Source organism: Haematobia irritans, chromosome 3 (assembly GCF_050003625.1).
Source record: "Haematobia irritans isolate KBUSLIRL chromosome 3, ASM5000362v1, whole genome shotgun sequence".
Taxonomy (NCBI): Eukaryota; Metazoa; Arthropoda; class Insecta; order Diptera; family Muscidae; genus Haematobia; species Haematobia irritans.
This window is the reverse complement of record NC_134399.1, coordinates 121,974,350-121,999,560: the sequence shown is the minus strand read 5'-3', so window position 1 is coordinate 121,999,560 and position 25,211 is coordinate 121,974,350. Positions and strand designations below refer to the sequence as shown.

At 29.7% G+C, this 25,211-nt stretch overlaps 1 protein-coding gene across 5 annotated transcripts in view; it reads right to left on the bottom strand.

Moving 5' to 3' along the window:
- LOC142229571 (uncharacterized) overlaps positions 1-25,211 on the bottom strand; it is a 518,551-nt gene that overhangs the window by 30,236 nt on the left and 463,104 nt on the right. For 4 of the 5 annotated variants that reach the window (XM_075300139.1, XM_075300138.1, XM_075300136.1 and 1 more), the window contains 2 exons: positions 8,326-8,516; positions 1,555-1,737 (listed from right to left, as the gene is read on the bottom strand). In XM_075300139.1, the coding sequence (XP_075156254.1) occupies positions 1,555-1,737; positions 8,326-8,410 (268 nt within the window). In that variant the 5' untranslated portion in view covers positions 8,411-8,516. Of the gene's footprint in view, positions 1-1,554; positions 1,738-8,325; positions 8,517-9,278; positions 9,381-25,211 lie in introns of those variants that run through there. The other variant, XM_075300140.1, reaches the window with a different exon arrangement.

The window sequence follows — 25,211 nt, the reverse complement described above, 5'->3', positions numbered from 1 at the left end:
ATTTGTCAAAACTTTATTTCTATAGAAAATTTTTTTTAACAATTTTATTTCTATACAAAATTTTCTCCAATTTTAATTCTATAGAAAGTTTTCTCAAAATTTTATTTCTATAGAAAATTTCGTCAATATTTTATTTTTATAGAAAATTTAAAAAAAAATTTTTCTATGAAAAATTTTGTCAAAATTTTATTTCTATAGAAAATTTGTCAAAATTTTATTTCTGTAGAACATTTTCAAAATTTTATTTCTATAGAAAATTTTGTCAATATTTTTCTTTAGAAAATTTTGTCAAAATTTTTTTACTGTAGAAAATTTTGTCAAAATTTTATTATTATAGAAAATTTTGTCAAAATTTTATTTCTATAGTATATTTTGTCAAAATTTAATTTCAATAGACAATTTTTTCAAAATTTAATTTCTATAGGCAATTTTTTCAAAATTTTATTAATATAGACAATTTTTTCAAAATTTTATTTGCATAGACAATTTTGTCAAAATTTAATTTCTGTAGACAATTTTTTCTAAATTTTATTTATATAGATAATTTTGTCAAAATTTTATTTCTATAGAACATTTTGTCAAAATTTTATTTCTATAGAAATTTTTGTCAATATTTTATTTCTATAGAAAATTTGGTCAATATTTTATTTATATAAAAATTGTTCTCAATTTTGTTTTTATAGGAAATATTCTCAAAACTTTAGAAATCTACCAGTCAGGTGTAGACTCAAAAATTCAAAAAACCATATTCTGTAAAAAACCGTTAATTGTCCGTCTTGCGTCATGGGTTCAATAACAGTTTTCTACCAAATTCCAAACAGTTTTTCAGTTTCAGTCCATTTCAGCTGGATCCTTTTCAAGGCCCCTGCTTATTGTGCTAAACTCATTAATAAGAGAGAAGTTGAAAACATGTGCTACCACTAGACTAAAATGTGTAATTGAGCCTAAATCCAAAGGTGTTGGAGAAGACCAAAAAACAATCGTCCGTAGACTTTGTTTCTCGTCCATTTGCTGGCCGAACGCAAATATTCACAAGTCGAAAAACTCGCAAAGTTTTCCGAAATTTATATAAAAGCTCAAAAAATAAAAAAGGCTGAAAGCATAAAAAACTGATTTAGAGGACAATCTGGACTACGCAATTTGCAAAATCTTCAACAGATTGGGTATCTTGGAAAACCATTTTCGAAATTATGGAAATTGATCATCTTCTTTTAATCTCATAACACGAAATCGTATTAAGAGCTTGCTTTCTACGACTTCAAGATACAACTTCCGAGATTTATGGTAGTTATCATCAAAAATGTGCCGACATAGTCTATCTTTGAACGGGATATGCTAAATTTATGTAGACTAGTTCAATTATAGAGTTATAACAAATGAACCGCTCGTCTGCTCTACAGTCAGTTTAGTCCTAATCATATTTGTTGTAATTAAGAATAATAATAATAATAACATAACTTAAACAAAACTTAATTTATAAAATATTATAAATAAATTCAAAAAATCTGAAAACAAAAATATAAAATAAAAACAAAAATCAATGAAAATAATCACCTGAGGAATATACAGACGATGAGGAAGGAGAGGTGCTAGCACCACCACCACCAGACTTCTTCTTACAGGTTGGATAACTTCCACAATCCTTGCCATCACGTTGACTATAGCTACAAGAGTCCGATGTAATGACACATTCCTCAGTAGGCAAACATCCAATGTCAGCACAACCACGTCCATATTCTAAAGGCGATTGCGTCGTGGTTTGTTAACGTAATACAAGGATATTGTTGTATAGATGATAGATTGAAATCAAGTTTGGAAAATTGGTGAAGAGGTGTATTTTTGTAGAAGTTTCGATAACGAAGATATTTTTTGTAGATGAAGAGTTTGTTTTGTTTAAGGTTGTTTTTTTATTAGTTTTTTGTTGTGGCAACACAATTTATTTGTTGGAGTATTGGATTTGGGAGTTTAGCAATATTGACAATTAAAAAAAAATGCAGGTTTAATAGAGGAAAAGAAAATAAAAATATTTTAAATAAATTATAATTTTTTTCAATTTCAATAAAAATTAAAAGGTAAAATATTCTCATAATAATGATCAAATGGTTGATGATGAAATTTTAACAACAAACAACATTTAGGAGATAAAATTTTTAACGGATTCATTTTTTTTTTTTTTTTGATGAAGTTTGGGGGAAAAAGTGCTCAAATTCGTTAGAAACATATAGAAATTATATTTAAAGGATTTGGATAGGAGTTAAAAATTTCTGGCTGTAGGGAAAGATTTTATATGCCAGATAATTTAAAGCTTAACATGCCAATATATGGAAAGTAATAACAAATTAATTTTTATATCTAAATATTATGTTAATAAAGGGAACTTCAATTGTAATGCATGATACACTCAAAAAAGAGGACTCGTTTTAATTTAATTCATGGAAATTTTTTATCCTTAAATTAAAAATTTCCTCAATATGAAAAAATTTTATTCACTTTACTAATTTTCCGTATATTTTAGTTTTATGAAAGAAAGTTAGACACAAACGAATTTTACAATTTTACAAAATTCGAATTTTCAACAAAACAGTTTAGAAAGTTTCTAAAATATCATGAACATCCCAGCAAGAAAAGCGTCGCCAAAAAAGTATTGAAATGTTTCTTTTTTTTTTTGATCCGGAAGTGGTGCAAAATTGATGCAGAAGTAATGAACTTATCATGGACTTGTCATACGACCTATGTCCATTATTTTAAGGTGTGATCCGATTTCAGTTTTCTTGGAAGGGACATTTGTGATATTTTGCTAAATAAATAATTTTTAATTTGTTTTTTTTGGATTTTTAATGCATTCTATTTTCAAAAATTCGCAATTTTTCTAGAATATATTTTGAATTTTTTTGTTCGACAAAATTTAAATAATTTGGACCTTATTATTAAAAATTATCCATTCAAAATACGAAAAAAGCGAGATATAAAACAATGAATTAAAAGAACTACCTGTGTACGGACAAAAAAAATATTTTTTGTCTTCAATCACGAAATTAATTGATCCAATTAATTTTTAAATTTTAAATATTAAAAATTGAATTGATTTAACAAATTTTTTAATTGAATGAAAAATCAATCATAAAAATTAATAGTATCAATTAATTTTTTAATTGGATCAATTAATTGTTTAATTGACTTTCAATTAATTTTTTAATTGATACTATCATTTCTGTGCTTGAAGACATTTCTAAATCATAGAAATGATTTTTGTCTTCAATCACGAAATTAATTGATCCAATTAATTTTTAAATTTTAAATATTAAAAATTGAATTGATTTAACAAATTTTTTAATTGAATGAAAAATCAATCATAAAAATTAATAGTATCAATTAATTTTTTAATTGGATCAATTAATTGTTTAATTGACTTTCAATTAATTTTTTAATTGATACTATCATTTCTGTGCTTGAAGACATTTCTAAATCATAGAAATGATAGTATCAATTAAAAAATTAATTGAAAGTCAATTAAACAATTAATTGATTCAATTAAAAAATTAATTGATACTATTAATTTTTGTGATTGATTTTTGTTTCAATCAAAAAATTTGTTGAATCAATTGAATTTTTAATTGAATATTTTTTAAAAATGAATTAAGTTTTTAATTGGAATAATTTTTGTGAAATTTTTTCTGTGTAGTTAAAATAAGGAACATCTTTGGGTGGACATTTTTGGAAGTGCTTTTAAAGTTGTGACTTTAGAACTACTTCCACAGTTTTTTGCTGGGTTGTTATCGACGCTAAAGAAAATTTTGTAATTTATAGTAAGAGAAATAATGTCAACAAAAAAGAATTTTCTTTTCTAAGAAATGAAATTTTAGGTAAGCGAAGTTTTCTTTTGACGCTGGAAAATTGTTTTATAGCAAATAAAAACAAGTAAGAAAAGTCTAAAGTCGGGCGGGGCCGACTATATTATACCCTGCACCACTCTGTAGATCTAAATTTTCGATACCATATCACATCCGTCAAATGTGTTGGGGGGCTATATATAAAGGTTTGTCCCGAATACATACATTTAAATATCACGCGATCTAGACAGAATTTGATACACTTTTAAAAAATCTATAGACTCAAAATTTAAGTCGGCTAATGCACTAGGGTGGAACACAATGTTAGTAAAAAATATGGGAAACATTTAAATCTGAAGCAATTTTAAGGAAACTTGGCAAAAGTTTATTTATGATTTATCGCTCGGTATATATGTATTAGAAGTTTAGGAAAATTAGAGTAATTTTTACAGCTTTTCGACTAAGCAGTGGCGATTTTACAAGGAAAATGTTGGTATTTTTACCATTTTTGTCGAAATCACAAAAACATATATATGGGAGATATATCTAAATCTGAACCGATCTCAACCAAATTTGGCACGCACGTCTACAATGCTAATTCTACTCTCTGTGCAAAATTTCAACGAAATCTGAGTTAAAAATTGGCCTCTGTGGTCATATGAGTGGAAATCGGGCGAAAGCTATATATGGGAGATATATCTAAATCTGAACCGATTTCAACCAAATTTGGCACGCATAGCTACAATGCTAATTCTACTCCCTATGCAAAATTTCAACTAAATCGGAGCAAAAAATTGGCCTCTGTGGTCATATGAGTGAAATCGGGCGAAAGCTATATATGGGAGATATATCTAAATCTGAACCGATTTCAACCAAATTTGGCACGCATAGCAACAATGCTAATTCTACTCTCTGTGCAAAATTTCAACTTAATCGGAGGAAAAAATTGGCCTCTGTGGTCATATGAGTGTAAATCGGGAGAAAGCTATATATGGGAGCTATATCTAAATCTGAACCGATTTCAACCAAATTTGGCACGCATAGCGACAATGCTAATTCTATTCCCTGTGCAAAATTTCAACCAAATTGGAGTAAAAATCTTGCTTCTGGGACCGTACTAGTCCATATCGGGCGAAAGATATATGTGGGAGCTATATCTAAATCTGAACCGATTTCAATAAAATTTTGCACATTTGACTATACTACCAATTGTACTCCCTGTGCAAAATTTAAACCAAATTGGGGTAATACTCAGGCTTCTAGGGCCGTATAAGTGCATATCGGGCGAAAGATATATATGGGAGCTATATCTAAATCTGAACCGATTTCTTCCAAAATCAATAGGGTTCTATTTTGACCCAAAACACATACTTGTGCCAAATTCGAAGTCGATTGGCCTTAAATTACTACCTAATCCCTTGGTTACAAAAATGTGTTCACGGACGGACGGACATGGCTATATCGACTCAGGAGCCCACCCTAAGCTTTTTTGTCAAAGACACCCTGTGTCCATCTCGTCTCCTTCTGGGTGTTGCAAACATATGCACTAACTTATAATACCCTGTTCCACAGTGTGGCGCAGGGTATAAAAATTAGGGACAATCGTTGAATCGCTTGCCACAAATTCATTTCTTTGCTCCTCAAGAAAATACTTCACACAAAAAAATAACGATTTTTTTTAATATTCAATTAAAAATTTAATTGATTTAACAAATTTTTTAATTGAAACAAAAATCAATTAGAACAAGTATATACGCCCGTAAGTTCGGCCAGGCCGAAGCTTATGTACCCTCCACCATGAATTGCGTAGAAACTTCTACTGAAGACTGTCATCCACAATCGAATTACTTGGGTTGCGGTAACACTTGCCGATGGCAAGGTATATTAAAATTTCCTAACGCCGTAATATATACCACATAGTCCATACGTGGTATATATTAAACTAAAAAGGCCGATTAAATACGTATATAATTAAGTTTAAAGTTTCTATAGAAATAAAATTTTGACAAAATAAAATTTTGACAACATTTTCTATAGAAGTAAAATTTGGAAAAAATTTTCTATAGAAATAAAATTTGGAAAAAATTTTCTATAGAAATAAAATTTGGAAAAAATTTTCTATAGAAATAAAATTTGGAAAAAAATTTCTATAGAAATAAAATTTTGACAAAATTTTGTATAGAAATAAAATTTTGACAAAATTTTCTATAGAAATAAAATTTTGACAAAATTTTCTATAGAAATAACATTTTGACAATGTTTTCTATAAAAATACAATTTTGGTAGAATATTTTTGGCTCGAGTGGCAACCATGATTATGAGCCAATATGGACCAATTTTTGTGTGATTGGGGATCGGCTATATATAACTATAAACCGATATGGACCAATTTTGGCATGGTTATTAGCGGCCTTATACTAACACCACGTTCCAACTTTCAACCGGATCGGATGAATTTTGCTCCTCCTCCGAGAGGCTCCGGAGATCAAATCTGGGGATCGGTTTATATGGGGGCTATATATAATTATGAACCGATATGGACCAATTCTTGCGTGTTTGTTAGAGACCACATTCTAACACCATGTTCGAAATTTCAACCGGATCGGATGAATTTTGCTCCTCCAAGAGGCTCCGGAGGACAAATCTGGGGATCGATTTATATGGGGGCTATATATAATTATGGACCGATATGGATCAATACTTGCGTGTTTGTTAGAGACCATATACTAACACCACGTACCACATTTCAACCGGATCGGATGAATTTTGCTCCTCCTCCGAGAGGCTCCGGAGATCAAATCTGGGGATCGGTTTATATGGGGGCTATATATAATTATGAACCGATATGGACCAATTCTTGCGTGTTTGTTAGAGACCATATACTAACACCACGTACCACATTTCAACCGGATCGGATGAATTTTGCTCCTCTAAGAGGCTCCGGAAATCAAATCTGGGGATCGGCTTTTATGGGGGCTATATATAATTATGGACTGATATGGACCAACTTTGGCATGGTTGTTAGAGACAATATACTAACACCACGTACCAAATTTCAATAGGATCGGATGACTTTTGCTCCTCTAAAAGGCTCCGGGATCGGTTTATATGGGGGCTATATATAATTATGGGCCGATGTGGACCAATTTTTGCATGGTCATTAGAGAACATATATCAACACCATGTACCAAATTTCAGCCGGATCGGGTGAAATTTGCTTCACTTAGAGGCTCCGCAAGCCAAATCGGTGGATCGGTTTATATGGGGCTATATGTAATTATGGACCGATATGGACCAATTTCTGCACGGTTGTTAGAGACCATATACTAACACCATGTACCAAATTTCAGACGGATCGGATGAAATCAGCTTCTTTAGAGCAATCGCAAGCCAAATTTGGGGGTCCGTTTATATGGGGGCTATACGAAAAGTGGACCGATATGGCCCATTTGCAATACCATCCGACCTACATCAATAACAACTACTTGAGCCAAGTTTCAAGTCGATAGCTTGTTTCGTTCGGAAGTTAGCGTGATTTCAACAGACGGACGGACGGACGGACGGACGGACGGACGGACATGCTCAGATCGACTCAGAATTTCACCACGACCCAGACTATATATACTTTATGGGGTCTTAGAGCATTATTTCGATGTGTTACAAACGGAATGACAAAGTTAATTTACCCCCCATCCTATTGTGGAGGGTATAAAAATAATAGTATCAATTAATTAAATTAAATTGACTTCAATTAATTATTTAATTGATACTATCATTTCCGTGACTGAAGACATTTCAATTAAAAAATTAATTGGATCAATTAATTTCTTGACTGAAACAGAAAATTTTTTTTTGTGTATAAGAAAGGGGAAATTAGCTTGTATAAAATTTTGTTTCGGGGGAAAGTATTTTTTCTTGGGGTGTGTGAAAAAATTCTGTCCTCCGGACCGAAATTTTGGACAAACAAACTTCCACTTTTTTACGCAGTATTTTTTTATTTGTTATAAAATAAACAAAACTTTGTGATAAGTGATTCAAGGATTGTCTCAAAAACAAAATTTAGCGCCAAAAAAATATTCTTAACTTAAATTTCGTTTCTCACAAAAGAAAATTGTTCTTTCAGAGTACATTTTTTTTCATGTTGATCTCACGTTTTTTAAGTGTATTAAAATCATGCATTACGTTTGGACCTCCCTTTATTTTTTATCTACTTTAATTTTAAATAAATACTCATAAAGAAGGTTTAATTTAAGAAAGGATTTAAAGGAAGATAGCAATTTTTTTAAAGGTATAAGGACATTCAGAATATTAGTATAATCTTTGGAGTATTTTTTTAAGGAAAAGGGTGTAGAATTTCTTTAACGATAACAAAGAAGTCTTAGAAATGGAAGAAATGTTTTTTTAAGTTTTTTTTTTTGATCATCCTATTATGGCCAGGATGTGTGTGAGGAGTTTTTTTTTCTAGTGTCTCTCCCATTCCACTTCTAATACATACTTGAATAGGATTCAACGCTGCTGACAGCGCACAACAGCAAAATGCCACAAGCCAAGAGTCCTAAACCTCCCATTTTCTTCAGCATGTTACCACTTTTAATGTTTTCCCGATTGTGTTGTTGTTATGTTCTTGAAGTTTTCTTAACGCCTTCTGCTGTTGGTTTGAGTTATTACTGCGGTTTGCGGGAATTTCTATAAATAGACAAAAAAAGAAAAACACAAATGTTATTAGGGACGTTCAAAATAAGAAAACCACGGGTAGAAAAAATAAAAAAAATAGTGTGCTTTGCTGCATAAATTTGCTAGTTACGTAAAATATGATGAAAAGAATATCCACAAAAACATCAAATTATATTTGAGGCCATGCTAACTGACAAAAAAAAAAATACATATATAAGTCCGCATATTTGGCCTGTCACAATCTTAAATACCCATCGAGATGGATCACATTTAATTGACGATATTGATAATGTAAATGTAATGAGAATCAAAAATTTGGCTTTTCGCCTTTCCGTAACTTGGAAATGTCGATTTTTTTACTTTTTTTCCTTTTAAGAAAAAAATCAACATTTCCAAGTTACGAAAAGGCGAAAAGACAATTTCTCATTACATTTACATTTCTACTTTTTTAATGTTGATTTTTGTCTTTTTCCAAATTGGAAAATATGGACATTTGGATTTTGACAAAGACAACTTTTCGACTTCTCGATTATTGAAAATTCAGCTTTTGATGAGTAATCAGCATAATCATCACATCGAAATCATGTTCTCTTTTAATTCAAGTTAGACTTTTAGATTTTTTTTATTATAAAAACATGATTTGAAGAATACAAAAAGTCGAATTTAACAATTATTAGTCGATTAGTTGAAAAATCGACTTTCGCCTTTTTTTAATAAATTTTTCTTTAAAGAAGTTTGGCGAGTTTCAGTTTTAATTATTTTCGTTCTACTTGCCTTTTGTACACCTCTATGCAGCGCAACTAATCTCTTAGCAATATAAAATATTTATGACTTTGAAATCTCGCAATACTTTATTCCAGCGCAAAACGTATTGCTTGAGTCATTTAGAACCACAGGTCTATTCATAGAGTTTAAACAAATACATATAAAAAATTCTGAAGCAATGAGAAAATGTTGCGGTCACTTTTATCGATGGGTTTGCAGGTAATTCCAAACGAGATATTGGAATTCGAACGTCGATTGTAAACGTCTATATAATGTACCCCAGCAAATAAATCGTCGCCAAAAAAGTAGTGAAAATGTCCTTTTTGGAATTTAACATGGGCTTGTCGTACACCCTCAGAAAAAATCGCTTCTTTAACATATGCCACAAACACATTTTGCTTCAAGCATATATATTTTCAGGGTTAGTCCAAACAAAATATTGTTTGTATCATCGTTCAAACATATTATATTTCACATTAGGCATGTACTGGTAGAAAAAATTTCAATGGAATTTTCATTGTTTAGATATATTTTTAAGGCGCCAATTGGTTACTTCCATTCTTTTACTTGCAGCATACTCTGTACGTCTCTTTTTCTAAATCCAGAATCTGATTAAGTCTACATAGGTAGAATTTACTGGTTGAACTGGACTGCTTAGGAGAATATCTGCCATCAAATCCCCCAGAAATTCTATACATTATCAACCCGCTACAACGAAGAGTTTTCAAAGGAAACAAATATATTTGGTTCCTGGTGGTGGATATTTAAGATTCGTCCCGGCCGAACTTACAGCTGTATATACTTGTTAATTCTTACTCTGTTTGTAACCGATTTGACGTAAAAAAGGCGAAATTATCCATTAACAAGTATATACAGTAGTAAGTTCGGCCAGGCCGAATCTTAAATACCCACCACCAGGAATCAAATATAATTGTTTCGTTTGAAAACTCTTCGTCGGTGCGGTTATCTTAATAATATATGTGGAATTCCAGGATGTTTGATGACAGATATTCTTCCAAGCAGATCAATTGAACCAGTACACTTCCCGAAAATAAATTTAAAGATTCTACCTATGAAGACTAGACTCAGATTCTGGATTTATAAGAAAAATGTTTTTTTTTTTTTGAATGTAAGAGAAATCATAAACATATCGTGTAAATTATGAAAAAAGCCTTGATTTGAAATCTTAAATCAGTAGATTTTTACTGCCATTATTCAAACGATAATGAGAAGTAAAATCTGGAAATTTTACTTTTAGTTTCAAGCAATTTTTATGATCAGTTATACCCTCAAAAAGTGAAATCGGTCGATCGATCAATGTCTTACATAATGGACCGGTAGAAATAAATGCGATACAAATTTTTTATGGTCTAAAATACCAGTATATTTACATTTTCAGGCAAAGTGGATAAAAACTACAGATTCTAGCAGCCCAAGAAATAAATCCGGGAGGTAGATCTATATGGGGGATATACCAAAACATGGACCAATACTCAAAATTTTCGACACACCTCTTAATGTTCCTCAAATACCTCTAGAATTCCAATTGCAGACAAATTGGGTAAAAACTAAGAATTCTAGAAGTCCAAGAAGTGAAATAGGGCGATCAGTCTATACAGATATACCAAACTTGGACCGATACGGACCACTTTCGACGCACCTCTTTATGGTCCTAAAATACCTCTAGATTTCTAATTTCTGGCAACTTGGATAAAAACTACAGATTCTAGAAGCTCAAGCAGTAAATTTGGGAGGTCGATCTATATGGGGGCTACACCGAAATATGGACCGATACTCACGATTTTCTGCACACCTATTTGTGGTCCTAAAATATATCTAGATTTCAAATGTTAGGCAAATCAAGTGAAAACTACGGTTTCTAGAAGCTCAAGACCCCATATCGAGGGATCCGTTTATATGGGAGCTATATCAAAACCTGGACCGATACATCCCATTGTCTGCACACCTATTTCTGGCCATAAAATACCTCTAGATTTCAAATTTCATTCAAATCATAGTAAATACAGTTTCTAGAAGCCCAAGAAATAAAATCTGGAGATCGGTCTATATGGAGGCTGTACGAAAACATGGACCGATACGGAGCATTTTCAACACACCTATTTGTGGTCCCAAAATACCTCTAGATTTCAAATTTCAGGCAAATAGGATAGTAAATACAGTTTCTAGAAACACAAGAAATAAAATCCGAAAATCGGTCTGTATGGGGCTCATACCAAAACATGGAACGATAGGCACTATTTTCGGCACATTCTTTGATGGTCCTAAAATACCTCTAGATTTCCAAATTCAGGCAAATTGTATAAAAACTACGGCTTTTAAAAGCCCAAGAACCCAAATCGGGAGGTCGGTTTATATGGGCACTATATCAAAACTTGAACCGATATAGCCCATCTTCGATCTTGACCTGCCTGCAAACAAAACACGAATCTGTGCCAAATATCTATATATATATAGGCTATAGCGTGATTAGAACAGACAGATATATAGACAGACAGACAGACGGACATGCTTATATCGTCTTAGAATCTCTCCCTGATCAAGAATATATATACTTTATATAGTCTGATATCTATATTTCGATGTGTTACAAACGGAATGACAAACTTATTATACCCTCATCACCATTCTATGGTGGTGGGTATAAAAATATAAAAAAAAAACATGAGCTATACAAAATTTAATTAACAGAACTTCCTGTTGTGCTAAAAAGAAAGTTGTGCCTTTAAAACACGTTTCATTTTTTTTTTGCTGGATATATATAGTCCCCATATAAACCGATCCCCAGATTTTACCTCAGGAACCTTGGAGTAGTAAAGTTCATCCGATCTGGTTGAAATTCGGTACGTGATGTTAGCATAAGCCCATTCACAACCATGCAAAAATTAGTCCATATCGGTCCATAGGAAAGCTACAGTCTGGACGCAGACACGGATGATCAATAGGACAGGCACCTACATGGGGGTCCACCTGGAATTAATGTGGAAACGGTACCGAGGTAGAGCAAAACTCCAGGAGCAATAAAGGTCGGGTTATTTTTAGCCGATATTATCGGTATATATATATAGATTGAGTCCGGCATACGACGGGAGATGTTCTTTGTCATATGCGTAAAGGAATTTTTACCCACCCTCACCCCAAAAAAAGGTCAACTTGGCTTTAATGATTCCGCGGAATCATGACAGGGAATCAATACCAAAATCATTACAAAATCTTTGGAACCGGACATGCTTTTATTCAGTGTTGCTTAAGCTCATTCTCTTACCGTTAAGGCTTTTCCAATTTATGTCAAATTGTTTTATCCCTGTCATCATACAAAAGCAAAAAACAGACTCTGCTCAAACCAAAACAACAAAAAAACACCATTTTATTTTTTAAGATGCAAAATGTTCATCTCGTACTTGCTCATATTAAAGAAATAAACGCTTTTCGTCTATCTAAAGCACCTTTCCTTTCGATTGATGCAACAATATGTATCCAAAATTACAGTTTGTGAAATCTGCTTTAAAATAATTAATTTGAACTACTATGTTAAGTGACAATATGAATCTGAAAATTGTTAAGTCTTAAAATACAAAAAAAAAAAAAAATCATAAATTTCATCACAATCTTTTTTCTTTATATCAAAGATATTAATTAAATATCCTATACATTTCCATTAGAACTTATTCATATATGAAATACCAAAAGACCGATTATGGATATCTAAATTGAGTTCCGGCAAATTACTTTTCGATTGATACCCTATTATGTATCTTACAAATTATTTCCTACATCTCTATTAAAATAATTGAAATATATGAATCAAATATTCTCTGAACTAGTAGCACTAGTGATTGTCGTGAAAAAAAAACTATCATCTTCATTTAAAGAATCTGAGAATTTTTAATAATCAATTGATATAATTTCTTTAAAGAATCTCATTGGTAAATTCCTTTTTATAAACATATTTTAAAATCATTTTTCCCAATATCCAGAACACTGATTAAATATCCTATGCACTTAAACTATGACCAAATGTTTACCATTAGAACTCATTCATATATCAAAAATCAATTTTGGACTAATACAATTGGTCCACAAATCAAAAGACTCTGATGATGGATATCTAAATTGAGTTTCGACATGAATTTTGTAGCTGACATATATGACGTTTCATTAATTGTTTATCCAAAGAAAAAAAAAACAGCGTCAAATAAAAGCCTTTGAATAAAACAGAAAATCTTAGACTATGAACGAGTCTGTGGTGGGAATGTATACGAGAATTGTCAAAGAAAAAGGGGAAACAAAATTCGTTTAAATGCCACACAAAAGCCTGACCACGCATACATCAAGTGTTGGACAAACATCATTATCACACCACCCCATCAAATATGCGGTATGTATGTATGCGAATAGATGTGTGTAGCAAACATTTTTCATACAAACAAGCAAAAGCAAAGCAAATCATCCATAGCCCCATACACCAACTCTCTCTCTCTCTCTGTTTCAAAACAACACTCCACCCATTCCCAATGGAGTTTGCTAAACGCCTCTCCTGTGTGCCTAAAATAAATATTTAACTATTAGCAAGAACAGTAGCTCCAGGATCATCAGTAGCCGCAACAAAAACAACATCAACATTTACCAAAAAACAAAAAGAATTTTTCTTTTCCAGTTCCAGATTCACAGGAGAATAGACGTACACTCAAAAAAAAAAAAAATATTTATATAACCACTATTCAGCAAGTATGATCTATTAATTTCCAGAATCTTTGGTATGAATAAAAAAATCCCTACGGAACTAGTGTCCGTCCGTCCATGTATTTCAAAGATTGCATATTACAATTCGAAAAAAATTACCATTTCAGTGCCCAATTTAGCACAGAGTATTATTTACAAGATTGTTATAGAAATAAAATTTTACCAAAATTTTCTTTGACAAAATTTTCAATAGAAATAAAATTTTGACTAAATTTTATATAGAAATAGAATTTTGACAATATTTTCTATAGAAATGAAATTTTCGCAAAATTTACAATAGAAATAAAATTTTCTATAAAAATTGATTTTGTACAAAATTCTCTATAGAAATAAAATTTTGACAAAATTTTCTATACAATTAAAAGTTTGACGACAATTTTCTAAAGAAATAAAATTTTAACGAAAATTTTTTTTAGAAATAAGATTTTAAGATTTTTTTTCTATAGAAATGAAATTTTGGCACAATTTTCTATTGACATAAAATTTTGGCAAAATTTTTCTGTAGATAGAAAATTTTGAGAAAATTTTCTATAGAAATAAAATTTTGAGAAAACTTTCTATAGAAATAAAATTTTTGAGAAAATTTTCTATAAAAATAGATTTTTTACAAAATTTTCTATAGAAATAAAATTACGACAAAATTTTCTATGGAAATAAAATTTTGACAAAATTTTCTATAGAAATAAAATTTTAACGAACATTTTTTATAGAAATACAATTTTAACGAACATTTTCTATAGAAATAAAATTTTGCCACAATTTTCTATAAACATAAAATTATAGAACAATTATCTATAGACATAAAATTTTGACATAAATTTTCTCTAGAAATAAAATTTTGACAAAAATTTTCTATAGAAATAAAATTTTGACAAAAATTTTCTATAGAAATAAAATTTTGACAAAAATTTTCTATAGAATAAAATTTTGACAAAAATTTCTTGACACAATTTTCTGTAGAAATAAAAATTTGACAAAATTTTCTGTAGGAATAAAATGCTGACAAACTTTTCTATAGAAATAAAATTGTGACATTTTCTAAAAAATAAAATTTTCACAAAATTTTCTATAGAAATAAAATTTTGACAAAATTTTTTATAGAAATAAAATTTTGACAAAATTTTCTATAGAAATAAAATTTTGAGAAAATTTTCTATAGAAATAAAATTTTGACAAAACTTTCTACAGAAATAAAATTCTGACACAATTTTCTATAAAATAAAAGTTTGACAAAATGTTCTATAGAAATAAAATTTTGACAAAATTTTCTATAGAAATAAACTTTTGAGAAAATTTTCTATAAAAATAAAATTTTGAGAAAATTTTCTATAGAATAAAATGTTGACAAAATTTTCTACAGAAATAGAATTTTGACAAAATTTTCTATAAAATAAAAGTTTGACAAAAGGTTCTATAGAAATAAAATTTTGACAAAATTTTCTATACAAATAAAATTTTGACAAAATTTTCTATAGAAATAAACTTTTGAGAAAATTTTCCAAAATATTTCTATAGAAAATTTTGCCAAAATTTTAATTCTATAGAAAATGTTGTCAACAGAAATAAAACTATAGAAAATTTTGTTAAAATTTTATTTCTATAGAAAATTTTCTCAAAATTTTATTTCTATAGAAAATTTCTATAGAAAATTTCTATAGAAATAAAATTTTGACAAAATTTTCTATAGAAATAAAATTTTGACAAAATTTTCTATAGAAATAAAATTTTGACAAAATTTTCTATAGAAATAAAATTTTGACAAAGTTTTCTATACAATTTTTCTATATATAGAACATTTTGAAAAAATTTTCTACAGAAACAAAATTTTAACAAAATTTTCTACAGAAATAAAATGTTGACAACATTTTCTATAGAAATAAAATTTTGGCAAAATTTTCTATAGCAATAAAATCTTGACGAACATTTTCTATAGAAATAAAGTTTTGAGAAAATTTTCTATTAAAATAAAATTTTGACAAAATTTTCTATAGAAATAAAATTTTGACAAAATTTTCTATTGAAATAAAATTTTAACAAAATTTTCTTGAAACAATTTTCTATAGAAATAAAATTTGGACAAACTTTTCTATAGAAATAAACTTTTGAGAAAATTTTCTATAGAAATAAAATTTTGAGAAAATTTTCTATAAAAATAGTTTTTTTTTTACAAAATTTTCTATAGAAATAAATTTTTGACGAAAATTTTCTATAGAAATAAAATTTTAACGAAAAAATTTTATAGAAATACAATTTTAACGAAAATTTTCTATAGAAATAAAATGTTGGCACAATTTTTTATAGACAAAAAATTTTGGCACAATTTTCTGCAGACATAACATTTTGCCACAATTTTCTATAGACATAAAATTTTGACAGAAATGTTCTATAGAAATAAAATTTTGAGAAAATTTTCTATAGAAATAAAATTTTGAGAAAATTTTCTATAGAAATAACATTTTGCCACAATTTTCTATAAACATAAAATTTTGAAAAAAATTTCTATAGAAATAAAATATTGACAACATTTTCAGTGGAAATAAAATTATGACAAAATTTTTCTATAGAAAGAAACTTTTAACGAAACTTTCTATAGAAATAAAATTTTGACAAAATTTTCTATAGAAATAAAATTTTAACAAAATTTTCTACAGAAATAAAATTTTGGCAAAGTTTTCTATAGACATAAAATTTTGACAAAATTTTCTATAGAAATAAAATTTTGACAAAATCTTCTAAAGAAATAAAATTTTGAAAAATTTTCTATAGAAATAAAATTTTGACAAAATTTTCTATAGAAATAAAATTCTGACAAAATTTTCTATAGAAATAAAATTTTGACAAAATTTTCTATAGAAATAAAATTTTGACAACATTTTCGATAGAAATAAAATTTTGACAGAATTTTCTATAGAAATAAAATTTTCACAAAATTTTCTATAAAAATTTAATTTTTACAAAATTTTCTATAGACATAAAATTTGTACAAAATTTTCTATAGAAAAAAAATTTTGACAAAATTTTCTAAAGAAATAAAATTTTGACAAAATCTTCTGCAGAAATAAAAGTTTGACAAAATGTGCTATAGATATAAAATTTTGACAAAATTTTCTATAGAAATAAAATTTTGACAAAATTTTCTATAGAAATAAAATTTTGACAGAATTTTCTATAGAAGTGCAACATTGACAAAATTTTCTATAGAAATAAAATTTTGACAAAATTTTCTATAGAAGTAAAATTTTGACAAAATTTTCTATTGAAATAAAATTTTAACAAAATTTAGAAATAAAATTTTGCCACAATTTTCTATAGACATAAAATTTTGACAAAATTTTCTATAGAAATAAAATGTTGACAAAATTTTCTATAGAAATAAAATTTTGACAAAAATTTTCTATAGAAATAAAATTTTGACTAAAATTTCTTGAAACAATTTTCTATAGAAAAAAAATTTTGACAAAATTTTCTATTGAAATAAAATTTTAACAAAATTTTCTATAGAAATAAAATTGTGACGAAAATTTTCTATAGAAAGAAACTTTTAACGAAACTTCCTACAGAAATAAAATTTTGACAAAATTTTCTAGAGAAATAAAATTTTAACAAAATTTTCTATAGAAATGAAATGTTGACAATATTTTCTATAGAAATAAAATTTTGGCAAAATTTTCGATAGAAATAAAATCTTGAAGAACATTTTCTATAGAAATAAAGTTTTGAGAAAATTTTCTGTAGAAATAAAATTTTCATTTCATTTCATTTCATTTATTTCACACTGTAATACAATAAGCCCAACGGGCCAATAAACTATATTACAAGTTATCAATAGTTGATATGCATAATAACAATAATAAACGTATATAATAATATCACAAATCCATTATTAGATATATAAGTATATATAGAAATAGCCACGGCTCCCCAGCCGCAATATTAACGAAATCAATAAAATTCAAAAAAACAAAATTCATAGCCCAATCAGTAGTAACAGACTATTGCCCACTGTTAATGTGGTCAATAAACTTATATTTAAATACCCTCTTTGAAAAAGAAAAATTGCGCAAAAATAGTGGCAGTCGATTCCACAAACGCGCAACTCTCACTAAAAATGATCGTTCATAAAATTGACTGTGCATATTAGGAATCAGAATCTGGGGGTTCCTACTTGTCCTGGTAAAAACAAAATAACTTCTTAAAAGGGGTGGCAATCCAGACTTAATAATCCCGTAAAAAAGGGTCAACAACTTAACATCAACCAGTGAATCAAATGGAAACCCCAAAAATGATGATACAAAACGAGACACATGGTCATGGCGTCGAAGTCTATATACATAGCGAACAATAGTATGTACAAGTTGGCGAACTCGAGAGAAGTTAGATGCAGATGTACCAGATGTCACTTCCAATCCATAGTACACATGAGGCATAAGCAACCCTAACGCTATCCTCTTCCTAATATTGCAGGGAAAATAAGAATTCGTGGAATATAGTCTACGAAGCAGTAATATGATCCTGGATGTAAGTAAATTAAAATGGGCAAAAAAATCAAGTCTATTATCAATTGTAACACCAAGACATCTCATGCTCTCAACAATGTCAATCCTTGCACCATCATAACAGATAACAAACTCAGGATGTGTAGCCCATTGCGAACCGAAGCACAATGCTTTGCTCTTATGAGCATTAATATGCAAACCATTATCATCCAGCCAACATTTAATGACGTCCATAGTACGATTGACCTGACTCTGTAACCCTTCAACACTAGTACAACTAAAGAGTAGATGAATATCGTCAGCGTATAAAAATGGTGTGCAATGCGAGTTATCAATGTGATTAACAACATCATTTATAAAAAGAACGAACAGAAGAGGTCCAAGTATGGACCCCTGGGGTACTCCAGAGGTAACAGAACGTATAGACGAATTCACTCCACTAATATAAAACATATTGACTGCGGCCTGAAATATAGGAATTGAAAAGCCTACATGCTGTAATAGAAAATCGATAGTTAGTGGCTAGTTTCCGTATTAGTTTATGGTGGTCAATGCGGTCAAAAGCCTTAGACAAATCTAATGCAACCAAACTACTACATAACCCAATATCAGTAGCACTTCTTATAGCATCAGTCATATGCAGAAGATTGGAGGTGGTACTGTATCCATTTCGGAACCCATACTGATGAGAACTAATCATATCACAATCATTAACAAAGTTCAGAGTAGTCTTCAATATTATACTTTCAAAAATTTTAGATAGTGCAGGCAAGATGCTTAAGGGGCGAAAGTTATCAATATTACCAGATCTAGCCGTCTTAGGTACGGGAACCACCCTAGCTAGTTTCCAAGCCATTGGGTAAACAGATGTAGTAACGATAGTATTGAATAAGTATAAAATATATCTCAAAATATAGGGCAAAATAATCCTGATAAACTTAATTGGAATACCATCGACACCTACAGATCCAGACCTAACACGTTGAACCGCATCATAAATATCATCCTCATAAATACAATCGAACGAGAACTCATCAAAACGTTCATTCACATCAATACTATCATCACTGAAGGAATTAGAAACCGAGTCGCCAACAAAAAACTCATTCAAAGTTTCAACATCTGCCTCTGGCACAGCATCCTCCGCAAAACAACCATAAGAGCGTAGCGTACTCCACATCTGCGCATTAGACCTATGGTCAAAATCACGCATACAATACTCCCTTCGCATTTTCCTCATGATGGACTTCGCCCTATTTCTATAAAGTCGAAAAATACGCAAATCATCCTCGGATGGATGTTGTCTATACTCCCTATGAGCAAGGTCCATTAAAGACCTAGAGACTACAACCTCCCTCGAGCTCAACCAGGGATCCCTCACATGAGATACACTTCTACGAACAAGAGGAACAAAAGTGAAAAGACTTGAAATGATATCATTGATAACAGAAAGCTGAAAATCAACGTCCATTGAAGCATATAACGAAGTAGAATCAAATGAAGTCAAATAATTCATAATACCATTCCAGTTAATACGCCTATAGTCACGATATAGAAGCGCACTGACCCTGAGAAGAAAGTTTCAGCTTAGCTGGATTACTCAATAGAAAGAAGTCAATTAAAGAGCATGTGTTGTGGGCAACATCATAGTGCGTTGGCAAACAATTATGCGATACCGACAAGCCTAAGCCATGACTGACATTTCTCATAATATTGGACTGAGAGATATTGAACATGTTACGATTAAAATCACCAACAATAACTATTTCCGAATACCTCGACATTAAATCAGTATGCGTATTGACAAATTCATCAAGATTGCCATGAGGTAGGTACACGACACCAAACAATAATCTAGCAGGTCCTCGTTGAATTTCAAGAAACAAAGACTCACAGTCACCAAAGCTATCAGATTTAAAAACAGTCTTGTATTTAAGCTTTCTAGATATAAAAATGCCAACGCCGCCTCCTCTGGTCACAGGACGGTCATTACGAATAAATGAGTAACCATTAATAGATACAGATTTAGTTGAAACACTAGACTTCAACCATGTCTCTGATATACCGAAAGCATCAATTCCACTATCAACAAGAATGTTTTTAAGCTCATCAATTGTGACACTATAGCTAGAGGGACGAATGCTTTGGCAATTGAGATGTCCGAATGTGAAATTGTGTCTATGATTCCTCAATTTCCTGTTAAGATAGGCCGAGCTACTGATCAAAGGGCCGAGATTTATCTCAAGATCCATCAAAATGCATAAAAAATTTGGGTAGCCATGTTATAAAACATAATATAGTTATTAAATTATAGAAAAAAATTAAATAAAAATTCATAATATTCATTAAAACTAATGCAGCTGACATAAAATTAAATAAAATGTATAAAGAAAACAATAGAATATTGAGAAAATTTTCTATAAAAATAGATTTTTTACAAAATTTTCTATAGAAATAAAATGTTACCAAAAGATTTTTATAGAAATAAAATTTTAACGAAAATTTTCTATAGAAATAAAATGTTGGCACAATTTTCTATACACATAAAATTTTGGCACAATTTTCTATAGACAAAAAATTTTGGCACAATTTTCTATAGACATAAAATTTTGCCACAATTTTGACAAAAATTTTCTATAGAAATAAAATTTTGAAAAATATTTTCTATAGAAATAAAATTTTGACAAAATTTTTTTATAGAAATATAATTTTGACAAAATTTTATATAGAAATAAAATTTTGATAAAATCTTCTACAAATTTAAATTTGGACATAATTTTCTACAAAAATAAAATTTTGTCAAAATTTTCTATAGAAATAAAATTTTGACAACATTTTCAGTAGAAATAAGATTGTAACGAAAATTTTCTATAGAAATAAACTTTTAAATAAAATTCTTTATTTTACTAAGCTTGAGACCTATTTGTTTTTATTATTTTCAATTCAAATTAATTTAATTTAACTTAATTAATTAATTAATATTATAAAAAAATGTTTATAGATCATACGCCTCTGATGAAGCCATTCAACGAAAATTGCGAAATATTAAGACGGATGAATTGAAAATAATAAAAACAAATAGATCTCAAGCTTGGCAAAATAAAGAATTTTATTTAAACTGAAACAGATCGAATAAGAAACAAAATAAATCATGTGAAATAAACTTATGACAACATTTTCTACAGAAATAAAGTTTTGACAAAATTTTCTATAGAAATAAAATTTTAACAAAATTTTCTATAGAAATAAAGTTTTGACAAAATCTTCTATAGAAATAAAATTTTGGCAAAATTTTCTATAGAAATAAAATCGTGGCAAAATTTTTCTGTAGATATACAATTTTGATGAAAATTTTCTATAGAAATAAACGAACGGAACATAAAATGCCTGCCGAAATCATATACATAATTTCGGAAAATATAACATAATGCGACAAACATTACATGTTCCCTACCCAAAAATAACATGTTGCTCTTGAATCATGTTTGAGGTGATCATATTCCTTTTCCGGGTGAACCTGAAGGTGTTTGAAATACATATCAGCCACCCTGTATATCCAACCTTTATCAAGTTCAATTCTATTTAATTTAATTTAATTCCCATAGGCAAATTTAGTTTCTTATGTGTACATCAATTAAAAAATGTTTGCTCTTTTTTTTTGTTGGTGTAATATTTAGTCTTTGGGTTCGTTGATTTAGGCTACCGTTTGTCCTACCCGAAAGCGATGAACCCAAACAAAATTTCTTTAAAAAGGGGGAATATGTTTACGAAAAAGTAGGAGAGAAAAATATACATTCGCACACACACACATACATACGCATACACCGACGCCATCTCTCATTCACAGGATTGAATGGAAAAAATAAACAAACTACAATACTACTCTGCCCGTGCGACAGAACTAGCAATAACAAACATTGCAGCATTTGTGACATGTGATTGTGAAGAGAACCCAAAGGATGGACCGATAACAACGGCATCCTAAATGTCAATAGACGGATGGGGACAAATAAATATAGGAATGTTTAAATGTCGACCGTTATTAACCATGTACGTATGTTTGTTTTCTTGTTTTTTGTGTTTTTTTCTGGTACAAATTGTAGAAATGTTTTCCGGTATTGTGTTTTTCGACGAGTAGCGTTAACGAAGTTGAAATGTTAGGCCCTATTAAAAGCAAAATTAAATAAAATAAATTAAAAGGCTATTTCGAAATATCATTCGATATAAACGGGATCTGGAATATTTATTGTATCATCACATTAAATAATCACTCAATCACATTACACTCAAAAAAAAAAATTTACTTTTGGTATCGATTCCGAACCAAAGATGCGGCTTCTTAAAAATAAAGACATTTTTTAGCGATCTTTCTGGCTTTAAATCTAGGACCAATAAAATTTAAATTAGGATACAGATCTCATTCACCAAATTTTCATTCTTTTCTCGCGGATCTGTACTTTTAATAAAGGTGCTCAGTACAAACAAATGCCACTTTAACAATCCAAATTATAACGGATAATTTAAGTTAAAAAAATGTTTTCTTAATTCCAAGAAAAAAACTGTAAACCAAAGACGCTAAATCCTTAAAATAAGTCTTAGCCTATATTTGAAGCGTTTTTATTTTAAATCTAAAGTTTCAATATTTCAGTTAATTTAAGGACAATATCTTTAAAGCAAAAATGTATTTAAGGAAAACTAGCCTTAGTTCAAAGACATGGGACTTTAACGGAGGAACGCAAATTTACAAAATTTTGTGTCCTAAGTTAGGTTAGGTTAGTTTAGGTTAGGTTATGTGGCCGCCCGATTTATCAGGCTCACTTAGACTATTCAGTCCATTGTGATACCACAGTGGTGAATTTCTCTCTTATCACTGAGTGCTACCCGATTTCATGTTAAGCTCAATGACAATGGACCTCCTTTTTATAGCCGAGTCCGAACGGCGTTCCACATTCCAGTGAAACCACTTGGAGAAGCTTTGAAAAGAAATGTCACAATCATTACTGAGGTGGATAATCCACCGCTTAAAAATTTTTTGGTGTTCGGTCGTAGCAGGAATCGAACCCACGACCTTGTGTATGCAAGGCGGACATGCTAACCATTGCACCACGGTGGCTCCCGTGTCCTAAATTTAATGAAAAAATTTTTGAAGCAAAGACTATAAACTTTATTTGAATAAAAATTTCATTATTTTAAATACATTTACGGCCATTTTCATGTAGCTCCGTCAGGCTTTAACCGACAGTTACCAGAAAGTAAATTGCAAATATCTTTTCTCCAGTTAACTTTAACTGAAAAATTTCTAGCAGTTAAGCTCCAAACTGGCATATAGAATGTATAGACAAGATGACAGATATGTCCATAGATCGGTTTAAAAATTAGTTAGCTAATGTAGCACTAACGGAGCTTCATGAAAATGGGGGTTAATATTTTAATATTTTTTAAATTTCCCATCCTAAAATTTAGGTTGCGTAATCTTTAATATCACATAAATATTTTTTTTCAGTGTAGGGAGTCACCGTGGGATCGGTCCTAGTAAAATTTTTCTACGGATTTTGTAAAAAGTAAAATATTTTTTGTAGGTATTGATGGTGGAATTTTAACTTAAACAAAAAAAAAAAAAATAATAAATTTGATCAAATTAAAATTTTGATTTTTTTTTTAATTTTAACAAAAAAAAAATCAAAGACAGAAATGAATTTTAGAGATATAATTTGTTTTTGCAGAGTACCGCCAAGGTGGACAAAAAGGAAAAACAATCAAATTTTATATCTTCTACAAACTACTAAAAAATGACGTTATATTTTCAAAATTAGTAAAATGTTATTTTTTAACTTGATACCTATTTGTTGTGAGTTTTAGACAAAATATAAGAAACAAATGAAATAATTTTTGTTACAAATCCTCAAAGTACCATCAAGATGGCCAAAGAGAGATAATTATATAATTATCTCACTTCTTGGTCAATATTTCAGCTCTAACCAAATAAATATTACCATCTCCACATGAAAGAAATCTTGGTATTATTTGATCCCTGTGTATAGGAGGTACATGCAGGAGTGGTCCGATTGGAACCAAACTTCATCTTTGTCTTAGTTTTGATCATCAACAAGACCCTTCAAAGTTTCGTTTTGCAACTATACCTCCTCCTATTTTTGTTCATTCCCTGTATGCGATCGAATGACATTGCGCCTTTCGGACTTTTTCTCACTGAGCAATGGGAAAATTAGAAATGCGTGTTGTCATTAAATATTTACATAAAAAAGGTTTATCGGGACAAGAAATTCATAATGATATGGTGAATGTGTTAGGTGAAAATGCATATGAAACAGTAAAAAATTGGTTTGCTGAATTTAAACGAGGTCGAGGATCGGAGATGAACCACGTAGTGGACGTCCAAAAACAGCAACAACAACAGAAATTGTAGCCAAAGTGCATGATATGGTATTAAATGATCGACGAATAAAAGTGCGTGAAATTGCTAATATCATGGGCATCTCAAATAATCGAGTCCATTTAATTTTGCATGAAGAACTACAGATGAAAAAGCTTTCTGCAAGATGGGTGCCGCATTTGTTAACAGTCGATCAAAAACGCATAAGAATGAACATTTCTCAAGCTTGATTGGATCGTTTTAAGCGAAATAAAATGGATTTTAAGCATCGTTTCATAACTGTTGATGAGACAT